This window comes from Protopterus annectens, chromosome 7.part0, assembly GCF_019279795.1.
Source record: "Protopterus annectens isolate FY-2018-M chromosome 7.part0, PAN1.0, whole genome shotgun sequence".
Taxonomy (NCBI): domain Eukaryota; kingdom Metazoa; phylum Chordata; order Ceratodontiformes; family Protopteridae; genus Protopterus; species Protopterus annectens.
Genome location: NC_056739.1, coordinates 119,584,401 through 119,601,751, shown reverse-complemented (window position 1 = coordinate 119,601,751; position 17,351 = coordinate 119,584,401). Strand labels below are relative to the sequence as shown.

At 42.5% G+C, this 17,351-nt stretch overlaps 1 protein-coding gene across 2 annotated transcripts in view; it reads right to left on the bottom strand.

Annotated features, from left to right (window-relative positions):
• PACSIN1 (protein kinase C and casein kinase substrate in neurons 1) overlaps positions 1-17,351 on the bottom strand; it is a 1,250,130-nt gene that overhangs the window by 503,119 nt on the left and 729,660 nt on the right. For both annotated transcript variants that reach the window (XM_044076554.1, XM_044076555.1), the window contains exon 4: positions 11,750-11,985. In XM_044076554.1, the coding sequence (XP_043932489.1) occupies positions 11,750-11,985 (236 nt within the window). The remainder of the gene's footprint in view (positions 1-11,749; positions 11,986-17,351) is intronic.

The window sequence follows — 17,351 nt, the reverse complement described above, 5'->3', positions numbered from 1 at the left end:
GACATTTTATAGGCACACTTAGTACACTTCTTAAAGCCCGAGGGCTTATGCTCTTTTTGTTCCTTAGACATGCCAGCCAACAATAGCAGCCGCTACTGACAAGAGGTGAGAAACCGCCGACACAGAAACCAGTGAACACGAAAAACACAAACAAGGCACAGGGGAGAACCTCTAAATAAAACAGTTCTCAACTTAAAATAAGAGAGACGCACCTAAAGACAGCCAGACAAACACCACAAGGAGGACTAGGTCCTCTAACTTAAACGGGCCTAGCCCGAGGGAGTAAGGGATACCACACGCAAACACACTCGCAACCCACAAAAGTAAAGCAGCAACAACACTAATAAGAACTCTATTTGAATACACACAATTAGCCAAAAATTTGCCAAAAATCTTCAGAAAAAAGAGGTTTTTTGTAATACTTAGCCACAGCCAAGTCGAGACCACGTCCGAGCTCTACAAGCGGCAAACGAGATCTGGGGATGTGAAGCAGTGTATTGTGGGATACCATCTTAGCCCAGCCAATCAAAGACTTTCGAGCTCGTAAATAGGCCAAGTCGGAGCCGACATTCGGCTCCGAACCCACAAGTGAAGAATGTAGGCGAGATAGGACTACATAACATCCGCTGTTTTGAGTATTCGCACTTTAGTGCGTTCGCTCATTATGTGTCAACCAAGAGGTGTTCGCTGAAACACCTCTTCGGTCTTTTAATATAGACCCCCCTCAACAACCCCCTGAACTTTTATATGCAAACTCAAGGATCGCACAACATCAAAAAAGAAAAAAATCTCCCAAAGCAATCTAAACACTGCCAGCTTGCCATCAGTCTAAGCACTAGCAGCAAGTACTCAGAGCAATAAATTAATCTCACAAAATAACACTTGGAATACGGTATTATTGACAAAAAAAATAATTGCATATACTGATAAATCACCCACTTGATAAACTAACAGCCAACAAAAGCACTGTGATGAACTACTAACTCAGCAACTTTTAGGTGTACCTTTATTTTCCTACCTCGCTTGATCACATATCCTTTCTATAGTCCTAACACATGCTTTTGAGGCACTACCATTCTTCTTCAACTCCACCTATGTCCTCTGCTACAGCCCTGAATATTTCCTTGTTGTCTTCTCCTTTCACTGCAGCCAACTTCCAGATCTTCAACATAGTCTCTGTTGACCTTACATAGTTTTCTTACCATTGCTTGTAGCTAATTGTGGCCACCAGTAATTTATGCTGAAGGCCAGCTGTTTCAGTAGAGACGGCTCTGAAATATTGACATGATTTTGTCACTTATTTTGATGACATCCCGCATTGTCTTCAAAGGACTATCGCTCACTACAACTGTTACATTGTTTTGGGTCTTCCATTTCTCTGTGTAGTAGGCTTTGGTTCTAAAGCGAAATGACACTGCAGCAGTACTTGGTGCTGGGATCTCTCCTTTTTGGTGTTTACTGTTCAGATCTCGAAGAGGACAGGCAAGACCTCTGTTTACAAAGTTTACAGACCATTTCAAACTGGGGAATGTTTTAAAGTCACCCTATGTCACTAAAACCATCTAGAATTAACTCGCCCTAATAAAGTCCTGGTGCAGTAAAATTACCTCAAACTAAATGCCAAAAGATGTAGTAGTATCATCTCTTTTGGTAGACAACTCCTCATCTCATCTAGACAGCACATCTCAACAAAACAAAAATGTAGTTAAGGACATAAGTACTTGAGCTGATAGCTTCCTCTCTTTTCACTCTCATGTAACAATGGTTGTCAGGAAAGCCTTTAATTTAGCCCAGCTAATTGACAAATTAATGTCATCAAAAGAAGCAATCACTCCCTTATTCTCAACATTGATCAGGCCAGTTATGGAGTGTAATTCCCCCTTTGAGATGTATCCTGAGCTATTAAGAGAGAATGGAAGCTCTTATCATTTTATTTTGTGTCTTGTAAACCTTTCAGGGGAGATTTCTGTGTTGCCTACTGCACTATTAGAGATCTGATTGTCCTGGACCTCCTGTTTCTGAAGAAGTCCAATATCTCCACCAGTATTAGAATCAGGGACCTAACTCTTCACCAACCAATAAAACACAATGGAGGCACAGCTTTATAACTGAGCACCCCCCCCCAACCTCTGGAATAAACTTCCCCTGCATGTTAAACAGTGCAACTCACTATCTTCTTTTAAAAAAAAACTAAAAGGTAAAGACATTGAACAAACTATTCAGTAAACACTATAAAAACACCCAAGGCAAGCTAAAGTCTTCATTGTGTAAGACTTTAAATCTCCTGTAGTGGAGGCCCATGGGATGTATGCAAATTACCCCTTAAAGGCATACCAGTGTTTCAGCTAAATGGCTTCTGACTGCCCATGACTTTTTACTTTGTAAGTCTTTATGGGTACATTTAGTCCAATAAAGCCAAATGCCACTAGCTGTAGACATGCCATGTATGATGTACATTTTTAATCATTTAAGAAGCAGTGTTTAAAAAAATGTCATTTGGAAGAATACCAGAAGCATTCAAACCATTTACTTACTTTTCCACTGTTAAATTGCTAATCAAATATACTACCTTTGTTTTTCAGCTTGAATTTTTTGTTGCCATGATTCCTAACACAAGCTCCAGTTAACACCTTTGCAAAATAGTGGAAAAGCTTTCAGAGCACAAGACATGCATTTGTCAACAGTGTGAATTTTAAAATGCTGTCAGGTCTGAAAGGGTAACACAACAGCAAAACCTTTACTCAGAAAATTCATCTGAAAATTGGGGAAACAATACTGACTGAACAAACTCATTCAGTACCTGCTTTACCCCCTGAAAGACAGCCTCTTGGAAGGGTCTGTGATCATAAACAGGACATAAGTTACTGGCTGAATTTTCACAAGTCTGGGGCTGTGATTACACTCAGGAATACCACTACACTCTGGGGTCAGGGTAGTAATAAAGAACAGTAGTTTGACCTGATGGGAGATACTTTATGTCATATTGGTAGGACCCTGCAAGGTGAGGTTTCGACTGATTAGTGGGAGGGTGGCAATAGGCAGCTATATAGGTTCATAGGTGTTTACTAGGCTAACGACCACAAGGGTCTTTTTAAGCGTAGCCATGCACCCTAAATCTCTGACAAGTTCTGATAAATGTAAGCAGGGGCATGGGAGATTATACATTTACGAGCAGAGGCCTGAGAGGTGAACCATTCACAGGCTGCCTTAGGTGTGAAATAACATTTAGTTTGTTTTGCTGTGTATGCTGTTTCAGCTCAGGACAAAAATCATTCTTTAGTTCTGTTTAAATCTGCAGCAACTTAACTGGCTTGAAATGTCTACAACTTACAGTTGTCCATAGAGCTCTATACCAAAGTCAAAATACACCTGCACTTTCTAACCTCTTAACCACATATTCTAATCTAAACTCCCTCCGCTCATCAAACAAACTGCTAGTTTCCTTGACAAAATCTAATAACCTAGCTGGTGACCCCCTCTTCTCAAATGCCTTGGGTAAACACTGGAATCAACTTCCTACTGAACTTACTTCTATGGCATCTACTACTTTGTTTAAACAAAAACTTAGAATCTACCTGAAAAGCCACTGGATGTGTCCCTGTTCAAATCCTGATTAAATGTTAATTCCTTACCTACCACTCCTCTCCCTTTTCTTACGCCCCCCCCCTTAACTGGCCTTTCACCACCTTGCCTCCTTCTCCTCACAAATCCTATTCCTTGTGTCTCTGACCCTATTCCCAGGAAGCTGATATCTTTATCCACTCTACACTGCCCTTCTACTGCTTGTTTTTTGCTAACCCCTGTCCCTTTACCCTCTCTTCTCATGCTACAATATGTGATTATGCTAAAGATGATAGTATTTAGATAGTCTAGGTAGTGTAATTCTTTGTAATCTAGTTTTAGGTTTCAATCTTTTAGTTCTTTTCCCTGGTCTCTCTTATTATTTATCAGGTTCTAGAAGTTGTATTGATGTTTAATAGAATGTATTTTAGTTTTTCCAGTTGCCTTCTTTTTGTAATCAAGATGCATTGGTTGAAGTGTTACAAGTCTGTAACTTGTTATTTGTAACTTGTTATTTGTACTCATTATAAATCTCTTATGTCCATATGTGGAGCTTTTCTCCCCGGGCCTCTGCTGAAAATGGAAATATATCCAGTCAGATTAGCCCGGTTAACAAATGTAAAATAAATAAAAATAAAATAATAAATGATATTACTTCATTTCAGTTAAAACAATACAGTCAAATTGCTGTTTTGCTATTACTTACAGAGAACCAGAGACAAATGACAATGCATTACAAAATGCACACAAACACACACACACAAATATATATCTATATCTATAGATAGGTAGATAGCTAAAGGATCATAGGAGGTTACTAGGCTAATGGCCCTGGGACCCTTACAAGCCTAGCCAAGAGTTTATCCCCAAAAAGAAACCTCAATCAGCACCTGTCGCTTCTGTCAATGAGGGACAGGTGGAACCCCTGGGAAAAATTTGTGGATGACTATCCACTCATCAAGGTTGCAATGAAGAGGGTCTGTGAGGTACTCTATTTGACGTGGATGGGAAGTCTGTTCAAGACAGGGCAGCCTCTGGGAGACAAACCTGTCTCTCCAGCAGGTTTTGTTGATGTCACATATTAGATTCAGGACTTTCAAGCGGGTAATGTGTGAGGAGTTAGACTTACAGATATGGAGCATCTCTAGTAGGACAGGGTCTGGGATTGCCTTGTAGATGAGACACAGATCACCTGTGAGCAATCTGTATGATACCAAGTAGAGTGATAGAGGTTTGAGCCTGTCTGCATAGGACAGGTGTTGCAGGCCATGAATTCTCTTTGTGAAGTATTTCTGTGGCCTTTCCAGTTAGTGCAGATGTTTGGAGAGGTACATACCAAACAGGGTGCTATACTCAATTATTGGTCTAATGAGGAAGGAGTACAGAGAGGTAATAACCTCCTTTTTTCTGGATGCAATCCCTTTACTTATGAGAAGAACCAAGAAAAAGGCTTTTCTGAACACTGCAGCTACATAATGGTCAAATGTGAGATCATTAAGCTAAGTAACCAGGTCTCTCACCACAGGTTGTGTGTGAGGGGGTTTTCTTTGATGTGGTAATCAGTAGGGGCCATGTTTTTGCCGAATGGTATGATGATACATTTTTCACATTTAGCTTGAGGCCATGACTTTGGCACCAGTCTTTAGTTGCTGTGATGCCCTCTTGCAGTATGTTAACATCATTTGGGGAGTCAATGACAGCACCCAACTTACAGTCGTCTGCAAACTTAGTCAGCCACAGGCCTTTTGTCTATGCCTGGACCTCTGAGAAGAAGATGCCAAACCGTAGGAGTCCCAGGACAGACCCCCTGGGGAACTCCACTTGTGACATGTCTGCTATTGAAGGTGGAGGCACCTATTTTGACCTTCATGGTCCTGTCATTGAGCCAGTAGGCTGCCCACCTGATGAGACTGGAATTTACACCAAGTTGTGTTAGCTTTCTGATGATGCCTGAGTGGGCGATTGTATCAAAGGCCTTGGCCAATTCCAGGTAAGCATATGTACTGACTTTCCCTCATCCAGAACCTTGGTGACAGTCTCAAAGAAGTCAACCAGGTTCAACAGGCAAGATCTGCCCTTGACAAATCTGAAATGGGTGGGGTCAAGTGCTTGGAGATTGCCTATGTCCTTGTTTATGAGATGCATAATAATACGCTCCATGGCTTTAGAGATCAGACTTGTCAAGTTAATGGGGCGAGAGTTTCCAGGGTCAGTAGTGGCAACACCTTTGTGCAAGGGAATGACAATGACAGTTCTCCAGTCTGCTGGAATAAAGCCTGTACTTAGGCTGTGGTTGAATAGACTGCTCAATGGTGAAGCCAGTTCATGCTGGAGATGGTGCAGAATACGGCCTGGGATACTATCACATCCCATGGAATATACACGTGTAAAACACTGTATCGAATGTAGAGTGTCCCTGCACCCTACAGATTGATGTCTGAGTGTCGAATGCATGCTTAGAATGACAAAACCAACGTGAAGTAACTCCAAGATCACAAAAGCCCTGGGAAAAGGAAATAATCTCCTACCCAGGGAATGTTAATCTCGCACACCTGCTGACCCCCTAACTGTGCTGACCATTTGGCTTTGACCTACTGCATGTGAGGACATGGTACATTTGATACAGTGTCCGACACCCATGTGTGTGTGTGTGTGTGTGTGTGCGTGTGTGTGTGTGTGTGCGTGTGTGTGTGTGTGTGTGTGTGTGTGTGTGTATCGAGGTCTACTGCTCTTAGTCGAATCGCATTTGGTTGAAAATGATTTCAGGCAGCACACTTCACTGAAAGCACGTTTGACTGAAAGCTCATTTGGTCGAATTACATTTGGTTGAAAATGGAATATAGCTCCTGCCCCACTGCAGTGCGACCCTGGACTAAGAATATGAAGTTGGGGGGTGTGGGGGGCACATTTTGCAACCAGTTTTTACTGACGTTATATGTTTCAATGTATTTTTAATGTATACGCATGTATAATAGTACATAAAATGCAATTATGTGGGGGGCTATGCCCCACACACCCCCCAATGTGAGGAGCTGTGCCCCCCCCACAGCCCCCATACTTAGTATACTCTCTCCAGGGTCGCACTGCAGTGGGGCTAAATACCATTTTCAACCAAATGTAATTCGACCAAATGAGCTTTCAGTCAAATGAGCTTTCAGTGAAGTGGGCTGCCTGAAATCATTTTTGACCAAATCAAATTCGACCAAATACAGTAGATCCATGTATATATATATATATATATATATATATATATATATATATATGCACACACACACACACACACACACACACACACACACACACACACACATGCACACACACACACACAAACATATATATGTGTGTCTGTGTGTGTGTGTGTGTGTGTGTGTGTGTATGTATGTGTGTGTGTATGTATATATATATATATATATATATATATATATATATATATATATATATATATATATATATATATATATATATATATATATATATATATATACAAAACTATACACAAACATAGACGCACACACAATGAGTTAAATTCCAAAATAATTGCTCTCAGTGTAAGTGACTTATAGGTTCATAGGTTCATACTAGGCTATCTGCCCTGAGGCAATTATAAGCCTAGCCCGATTCTGTATGGCTTACGCCACCCCTTGATTTGAGTATACTGTGCCCTTTTTAAGGTTTAGTTTACTGTGCCTCTGTCTAATAGTGACATGGGAGTAATCCCTGGGACAAACCTACGATCCCCCATCCACCTATCGAGATTCTTCTTGAAGAGATTCAGTGAGGTGCTCTGCCTCACATGAACTGGAATTCTATTCCAGAGCGAAGGGAGCCTCTGGGTTATGAACCTGTCCCTCCAGCAAGTTCTATTTATTTCTGTGCTGAGGTTCAAGTCCCTCGAGCGTGTGGCTCTAAGGGATTTAGATTTACTGAGGTGGAGCATGTCCATTAATTCTGGATTTGACATAGCTTTGTATGTCAGGCATAGATCGCCTCAAGTAGGCGGTATGCAACTGAGTAGAGCTGCAGTTTTTAACAGAGCAGCATATGGCATCTGTTTGAGACCCTTGATCCTCTTGGTGAGATACTTTTGGGGTCTTTCTAATTGCTGCAGGTGTCGGGTAAGGTACATCCCAAAAGGGGCATTGTATTCTATGATGGGCCTGATGAGGGATGAATAAAGGGCACGATTACCTCTCTTGATCTAGATGTGAAACCCTTCGTGATGAGGTGGGCTATGTAGAAGGTCTTTCTAACCACTTTGGCAATGTGGTTTTCAAAGGAGAGATTGCTATCAACTTGGGTCCCCAGGTCCCTAATAACTTTCTCTGTACTTAATGGGTTTCCGCCTATGTGATAATTTGTGGGCACATTGTTTTTGCCAAAGGGTATGACTATACATTTTTTGGCATTTAGCTTTAAACCATGGCGCTGGCACCAGTTATCTGTCTCTGTGAGACCTTTTTGAAGGATGTTTGTGTCAGCTGGAGAGTTGATTATGGCACCCAGTTTGCAGTCGTCTGCGAACTTGGTGAGCCATAGTCCTCCCACGTTTGCCTGTACCTCGGAAAAGTATATACCGAACAAGAGTGGCCCCAGGACAGAACCCTGTGGGATGCCACTTGTGACTGGTTTCGAGTCTGACATGGCTCCAGCAACTCTCACTCTGTGGGTTCTGTCTTTGAGCCAGTTTGCGACCCATCTTGTGACATAGGGGTTTATATTTAAGCTGGATAGCTTATATATGATGCCCGAGTGGGGTATTGTGTCAAATGCCTTTGCAAGGTCCAGATAGGCTGTGTGGACTACCTTCCCTTCATCTATGGCTTTGGTGACTGTTTCGAAGAAGTCAACCAGGTTCAAAAGGCAGGATCTGCCCTTGACAAAGCCGAACTGGGTAGGATCTAGTGTCTGTAGGTCCCCAATGTCTTTGTTTATGAGCTCCATGATGATCCTCTCCATAGCCTTGCAGACTAAGCTAGTCAGGCTTATGGGGCGATAGTTTCCAGGGTCCGTAGAGGCTCCACCTTTGTGGAGTGGGACCACTGTTGCTGCACGCCATTCTGTGGGCACATATCCTGTAGTGAGGCTGAGATTGTATAGCTGTTTTATTTGAGGGATTAGTTCCTCTTGGAGTTCATGTAGGACGCAACCTGGGACGCCATCTGGTCCCATGGAAGTAGTTTTTTTTTGCTTTGGAGAGGGCAGCCTTCACCTGAGCATCAGAGATGTTTGGGAGGCAGCCCTCTGCTGGGATAGATACTTACTCTTCTGGGGGGGGGGAGAAGTTTGCACTGAACCTGTCTGCCAGGATATTGGCGATGTCTGTGGGTTCACTGTATTTTTTGTCGTTTAGAATCAACTCAGAACAAGTCTGGGAGTTGCATCCCAGGTTTCTAACATAACTGAAAAAAGCCTTATGATTGTCTTTGGTGTCCTGTGCAATTTTTCTCTCGAAGCTGGCCTTGGAGGATTTTATGAGGGATCGTAATTTTTTGCTAGTACTGATCAGAGATGCCTGGCACACGATGAGATTCTACTGAGGCTCACATGTCATTCCAGGGGCACACGATGAGATTCTACTGAGTGTAAGGCCTGTCCATAAACAGGCTAACACCAGGAAATGGATTCTAAAGGATCTGCTCTCAGTATAAGTGGCCACTTACACCGAGAGCAGATACTTTAGAATCAGACTCTGTGTTTTGAATAAAAATTATTAGCCAGCTGAAAATGTCATCTCCAGACTAAGAAATTATTTGGCGAGGGGGACTTAGCGTTTGTAAGAGGCAGCAGTTCGAGTCAGACAGTAATTCTAAAAACACCATCACTTACAGCCACTCTGCATTTCATTCTTCTTCAGATGATGCAAAAGATAAGCCCTCTGTAAACTACCGAGTATGGAATGACAAGTGAGCCTCAGCAGAATCTCATCGTGTGCCCCTGGAATGACAAGTGAGCCTCAGTAGAATCTCATCATGTGCCCCTGGAATGACATGTGAGCCTCAGTAGAATCTCATCGTGTGCCCCTGGAATGACATGTGAGCCTCAGTAGAATCTCATTGTGTGCCCCTGGAATGACATGTGAGCCTCAGTAGAATCTCATCGTGTGCCCCTGGAATGACATGTGAGCCTCAGTAGAATCTCATCGTGTGCCCCTGGAATGACATGTGAGCCTCAGTAGAATCTCATCGTGTGCCCCTGGAATGACAAGTGAGCCTCAGTACAATCTCATCCTGTGCCCCTGGAATGACATGTGAGCCTCAGTAGAATCTCATCGTGTGCCCCTGGAATGACATGTGAGCCTCAGTAGAATCTCATCGTGTGCCCCTGGAATGACATGTGAGCCTCAGTAGAATCTCATCGTGTGCCCCTGGAATGACATGTGAGCCTCAGTAGAATCTCATCGTGTGCCCCTGGAATGACAAGTGAGCCTCAGTAGAATCTCATCGTGTGCCCCTGGAATGACAAGTGAGCCTCGGTAGAGTTGCATCCTGGCCCAGGAATGACAAGTGAGCCTCAGCAGAATCTCATCCTGTGCCCCTGGAATGACATGTGAGCCTCAGTAGAATCTCATCGTGTGCCCCTGGAATGACATGTGAGCCTCAGTAGAATCTCATCGTGTGCCCCTGGAATGACAAGTGAGCCTCAGTAGAATCTCATCGTGTGCCCCTGGAATGACATGTGAGCCTCAGTAGAATCTCATTGTGTACCCCTGGAATGACATGTGAGCCTCAGTAGAATCTCATCGTGTGCCCCTTGGATGACAAGTGAGCCTCAGTAGAATCTCATCATGTGCCCCTGGAATGACATGTGAGCCTCAGTAGAATCTCATCGTGTGCCCCTGGAATGACATGTGAGCCTCAGTAGAATCTCATCATGTGCCCCTGGAATGACAAGTGAGCCTCAGTAGAATCTCATCGTGTGCCCCTGGAATGACATGTGAGCCTCAGTAGAATCTCATCGTGTGCCCCTGGAATGACATGTGAGCCTCAGTAGAATCTCATCGTGTGCCCCTGGAATGACAAGTGAGCCTCAGTAGAATCTCATCGTGTGCCCCTGGAATGACAAGTGAGCCTCAGTAGAATCTTATCCTGTGCCCCTGGAATGACATGTGAGCCTCAGTAGAATCTCATCGTGTGCCCCTGGAATGACATGTGAGCCTCAGTAGAATCTCATCGTGTGCCCCTGGAATGACAAGTGAGCCTCAGTAGAATCTCATCGTGTGCCCCTGGAATGACAAGTGAGCCTCGGTAGAGTTGCATCCTGGCCCAGGAATGACAAGTGAGCCTCAGCAGAATCTCATCCTGTGCCCCTGGAATGACATGTGAGCCTCAGTAGAATCTCATCGTGTGCCCCTGGAATGACATGTGAGCCTCAGTAGAATCTCATCGTGTGCCCCTGGAATGACAAGTGAGCCTCAGTAGAATCTCATCGTGTGCCCCTGGAATGACATGTGAGCCTCAGTAGAATCTCATTGTGTGCCCCTGGAATGACATGTGAGCCTCAGTAGAATCTCATCGTGTGCCCCTTGAATGACAAGTGAGCCTCAGTAGAATCTCATCATGTGCCCCTGGAATGACATGTGAGCCTCAGTAGAATCTCATCGTGTGCCCCTGGAATGACATGTGAGCCTCAGTAGAATCTCATCATGTGCCCCTGGAATGACAAGTGAGCCTCAGTAGAATCTCATCGTGTGCCCCTGGAATGACATGTGAGCCTCAGTAGAATCTCATCGTGTGCCCCTGGAATGACATGTGAGCCTCAGTAGAATCTCATCGTGTGCCCCTGGAATGACAAGTGAGCCTCAGTAGAATCTCATCGTGTGCCCCTGGAATGACAAGTGAGCCTCAGTAGAATCTTATCCTGTGCCCCTGGAATGACATGTGAGCCTCAGTAGAATCTCATCGTGTGCCCCTGGAATGACATGTGAGCCTCAGTAGAATCTCATCGTGTGCCCCTGGAATGACAAGTGAGCCTCAGTAGAATCTCATCATGTGCCCCTGGAATGACATGTGAGCCTCAGTAGAGTCGCATCCTGGCCCCGGAATGACAAGTGAGCCTCGGTAGAGGCACATCGTGTGCCCCCAAAATCTTGAAATAATAACGCAGTAACAGAGCTGAAGGAGAGTCAGGTGAGGTTCAAACTCCATGTCTGAACATGCTGCTCTGCCCTCCCTGCTCACAAGTACTTTACCTCCTTTAGTTTTTTGGCCCATGGTTTCTGTGCTTTTCTAAATCCATCTTCTGCTTCCTTGGTTTCTTTGAATCCCCCCATTATCTGCTTGTGATAGGCATCCTTCTGCCAGTTCTTCACTTTTTCAAAGTCTTCATTCACAAGGCTATTCCGAACGTCTTGATGAAGTTCGCTGATTTTATCAGCCTCTGTCATAATACCCAGCCATGCCCTCTCCAGAGTACCATACTGTGGACCTAGAAAAACATCAGAAATTGGCTGTTAGAGCAAGTCTGAGGGAAATGCAACAGATAATTCCACTGTAAATGATTATAAACAATATAATGACAGGATAAGTGTGTGCACACTAGGAAATATATTCTGGAGCAAGCAGTTTAGTCAAACAGTCAGTGCTAAGACAGAGAGAACTCACTTGGAATTAATGATAGACATCTCAGCTTGGGAACATTTACTTATTTTATTAATTTACTTTGTTTACCAGGATGGAGTGCTAATAAATATGACAAATTGTAGGCTCTGCCTGTTGCAAGGTGTAATGAGAACAAATATAATAACAAAAGCAGTACATATTAAGGAAGGTTATTAACAAGTGAATACTGCCAATTGAAGGAGCTGACACTGTACTGCATCAGAGAAAACAAATAGCTGTAAAGTAGCATTGTGAACAGTTGGAATTAAATTGCATTGTAGCAAAAAGAAACGTAATTACTGACAAACAGAATTGTTAATGACATTAGAGAACAAGGCTCTACTGAGATTAAGGTACAGCGAATTAAAAATGGGGCAGGCCTAGTTCTGAAACAAAACAATGACAGAAGTGTTTAAAAAACATTTACAGTCTAAGTTAGTAAGGAGAAAGGAAATCCAAGTATTGCAAGGATGAGACAGGGATGGGAAAAAAAGGCACAACTAAAGACAGGTTATAGGACAGACAGAATAAGATATGCCTGTTCACTCATCATTTCAGCATTGTGCAGGATCTGTCCACACAGCCAAACCATTTCAGCATTGTGCAGGATCTGTCCACGCAGCCAAACCATTTCAGGATTGTGCAGGATCTGTCCACACAGCCAAACCATTTCAGCATTGTGCAGGATCTGTCCACACAGCCAAACCATTTCAGCATTGTGCAGGATCTGTCCACACAGCCAAACCATTTCAGCATTCTGCAGGATCTGTCTAAGCAGCCAAACCATTTCAGAATTATGCAGGATCTGTCTATGCACCCAAACCATTTTAACACTGTGCAGGATCTGTCCATGCAGCCAAACCAGTTCAGCATTGTGCAGAATCCGTCCATGCAGCCCAACCATTTCAGCATTGTGCAGGACATGTCCATGCAGCCAAACCATTTCAGCATTGTGCAGGATCTGTCTACACAGCCAAAGCATTTTAGCATTGTGCAGGACCTGTCCATGCAGCCAATCCATTTCAGCATTGTGCAGGATCTGTCCACATAGCCGAACCATTTTAGCATTGTGCAGGATCTGTCCACATAGCCGAACCATTTTAGCATTGTGCAGGATCTGTCTAAGCAGCCAAACCATTTCAGCATTGTGCAGGATCTGTCCACACAGCCAAACCATTTTAGCATTGTGCAGGATCTGTCCATGCAGCCAAACCATTTTAGCATTGTGCAGGATCTGTCCATGCAGCCAAACCATTTCAGCAGTGTGCAGGATCTGTCCACACAGCCAAACCATTTCAGCATTGTGCAGGATCTGTCCATGCAGCCAAACCATTTCAGCAGTGTGCAGGATCTGTCCACACAGCCAAACCATTTCAGCATTGTGCAGGATCTGTCCATGCAGCCAAACCATTTCAGCAGTGTGCAGGATCTGTCCATGCAGCCAAACCATTTCAGCATTGTGCAGGGAAATGCTATCTCCATTTAGGGATGCTTCCAGCAGAACACAAATGGTACTGACACATACTACTAAGCCTTGTGGTTGAAATGGGAAATAAAGACTGGTCATCTACTTCCCCCTCCCCCCTCCCAACTATGACAATGCGACCTGGGGTTGCCTTTTTAGGAAAAGGAAAATAAATCTGAGCACACAATCAACTTCTGGCTCCATTTTAAATATTATGTGTTACATATTCCCATATTTGTCTATCATGACTGCAGCATCTCTTAAGTGAATTTATCAACCATGTATAAAGTGACAGGCAGACAGTGCATGTAAACTATCTTCTAGATTATTAAATTTTTTTGTGCTCCCATCTGACCTCTGCGCAGCCTCGAACTGCCAATCTGGCTTCCATGCTTGCCCAACCCAGATGCTCTCATTGTGCCTTCCTAAATAGGTACTTCCAGATGTGAACTTTAGTCAGGTGGGTTTCCCACCTCCTTGGAAGGTCGACCTCCAGTACCTCAGCATCAACCCCAGAATGCAAGTGATTCAATGGCGAGTTGTAAGCTTAGAGACATGAGCCATTGTAAGTGCGGCTGGTCACTACAACCATCCCCCCATTGTAACCTGAGATGATCTGTGAGTCTCTTGGTCTCCACCAAGCATCAGGTCCCCTAAACCATCCCTTCCACAATGAGAAAACTAACTGCCTAACACTTCATCCTTTTCTTCCCCGGCCAGCCCTACCAGCGGTTCAAATCCACTTCTGCTCCCAGATCACCAGTGCTAAAGGTGGACACTCTGCCTCTGCCTCTGTGCCATCAAGCTGGTTCTAGATTTTTCATTTTTATTATACCGATATATTTATATCTTTCTAAAATGAATAACCAGTTTAGTAAGGTTGGAACAAAGGACCCTTTTCAGCCATGAGCTATGCCAGGGGAAAATACAACTAATACAGTACTTCTGCATTAGTATAAGTTAAAATACATAATCCATGCAATTGGCAGATGCAGTCTGTTAACATTAATAAAAGCAGTAATATATTAACACATTTACAGGTATGGATAATCACACCTGCACAGGCTATGCATCATTTGTACTGATCATGTAGCTCTACTGAACAGGTGCAGTGAGTGTGGCACAAGGCTGGCTGGTTTGCGCAATGCTTTGTTCTACTATGATGAACTGTAGTGATTGATAACATTTTGGTTGAACTGTAGTGACTGATAACATTTTGGTTGAACTGTAGTGATTGATAACATTTTGGTTGAACTGTAGTGATTGATAACATTTGGTTGAACTGTAGTGATTGATAACATTTGGTTGAACTGTAGTGACTGATAACATTTTGGTTGAACTGTAGTGATTGATAACATTTGGTTGAACTGTAGTGATTGATAACATTTTGGTTGAACTGTAGTGATTGATAACATTTTGGTTAAACTGTAGTGATTGATAACATTTGGTTGAACTGTAGTGATTGATAACATTTGGTTAACTGTAGTGATTGATAACATTTTGGTTGAACTGTAGTGATTGATAACATTTGGTTGAACTGTAGTGATTGATAACATTTTGGTTGAACTGTAGTGATTGATAACATTTTGGTTGAACTGTAGTGACTGATAACATTTTGGTTGAACTGTAGTGATTGATAACATTTTGGTTGAATTGTAGTGATTGATAACATTTTGGTTGAACTGTAGTGATTGATAACATTTTGGATGAACTGTAGTGATTGATAACATTTTGGTTGAACTGTAGTGATTGATAACATTTTGGTTGAACTGTAGTGATTGATAACATTTTGGTTTAGCATGGGTTGAGTATGGTCATAGCGGGTTTGGTGTATATATAGCGAGAGATGATGTTTGTGAGTCGATGGTATAAGTTTGAACTGAAACTTTTATGAATGTGAAGTTTATTTATAGAGGGAGAGATAAGGCATGCACTAAATGTGGGAGTGACACTGGTGAGGGACTGAGGAAGTGGGCTACATAGGGAGAAACTGCTGACAAGGGTGGTACCATAAGATGAATGAGTGAGGGTAATTTGGGAGTAAGTCTGGGTGTTACTGTAAGATGAATGCGTGAGGATAATTGGGGAGAAATTATGCGTGTTACTGTAAGATGAATGACTGATGGTAATTTGGGAGTAACGCTGGTCAGGTTTTTTTTGACACAGAAGAGTTTCCCCCCCTGAGACGCTCAGAGCATCTGAGGAACAAAGGTCCCCAGGGGAACAACAATTGGGATATGGCCCTGATGAACAGGAACAACCATTGGAACAGGGGAGGGATGGTGAACAGAGGGGGGAAGAGGTACCAGTTCTGGAACAACAGGATGTAAATGTGACTTTAATTAACTTGTTGCATTCACCACCAAACAATTTAGGTGATGATATGGACCATTTACTCCCACCCTGCCACAGAGTTACCAACACTTTAGGTGACTTTAATGTATACAATTTTTCCAGTATTGCTGTTAATTCTGAACACTGTGATTTATTTGCCAAAGGATTCACCTTTGTACCCCCACAACCCCTAAATGTTTCTAATACTCTTATGGATTTAAGAATGTATACACGTAAGCTAAACTTGAACATTCTTTTTAAAAACTCTGCACCTGGTTCCTTTGTCAACCCTTTAGCCATCTCTAGTACATACAACCCCCCACTTCATCCCATTGTCCAACTTTTTGAGAATATGTGTGAGTTAGATATATGTAACTCTAAGCTTTCCTGTAGGAACTCTGACATGAATGAGAGAAAGGTAATGGATGAAATAAAAATCTTTTCACAAAAAGTTAGAATTATGAAACCTGATAAAGGTGGTGGTGTTGTCTTGATGGACTATGAGGACTATAACAAGAAAATGTTTTGTATTCTAGAAGGAAAAGCATATTTAAGGTCATCCATTAATGAACTGAACACTTCTTATCAGCATATAAGGAATGAACTCCAAGATTTATTTATAGAGGGTTCAATTTCTATTGATGTGCTTAATTTTCACTCTGTTCCCTACCCTAAAATATCAGTCATGTTTGGGCAACCAAAATTGCATAAAAAATCTTAGCCAACCACCCATGCGACCCATAGTAGACTCCAAGGGGTCCATTACTCACCCCCTTGCAAGATATCTGGACAATAAGTTAAAAGAATACATATTGAGTGAGACACATATCTGCAAGGATTCATGGAGCTTCTTACAGCTAGGGATGAGATACCTTTCAAGGACACTTTTGTTTTTATTACTATTGATATTAAAGACCTTTATTCAGTCATACCTCACACAATTGGTTTGGAGTCGTTTACAGATTTCTTATATGAAAAAGATATCTCACACTTCCAGACCTTGGTCTTTTCACAACTGATGGAAATTGTCCTTAAAAACAATTTCATTTTGTTTAACAAAGAAATGTACTTACAGCAAGAAGAGGTGGCTATGGGGTATACATGTGGTGGTTTATATACAAATATTGTAGTTCGGCAATGGGAAAAGAAATGTCTTTTTTCTTCATGTTATTTTGAGCACATCAAATTTTACACCAGGTTTTTGGATGATATGTTTGTTCTGTGGGATGGACCTGTTGATGCTACTGATGATTTTATAAACTATATTGGAACCACCACAGCATTTCTAAAGTTTACCTATACCAGAGACCTTGACAAAATTTCCTTTTTAGACGTCTTTCTGGAAAAGGATTATGAAAATAAGAGGTTTGTTTCAAAAATCTTTAGGAAAAGCA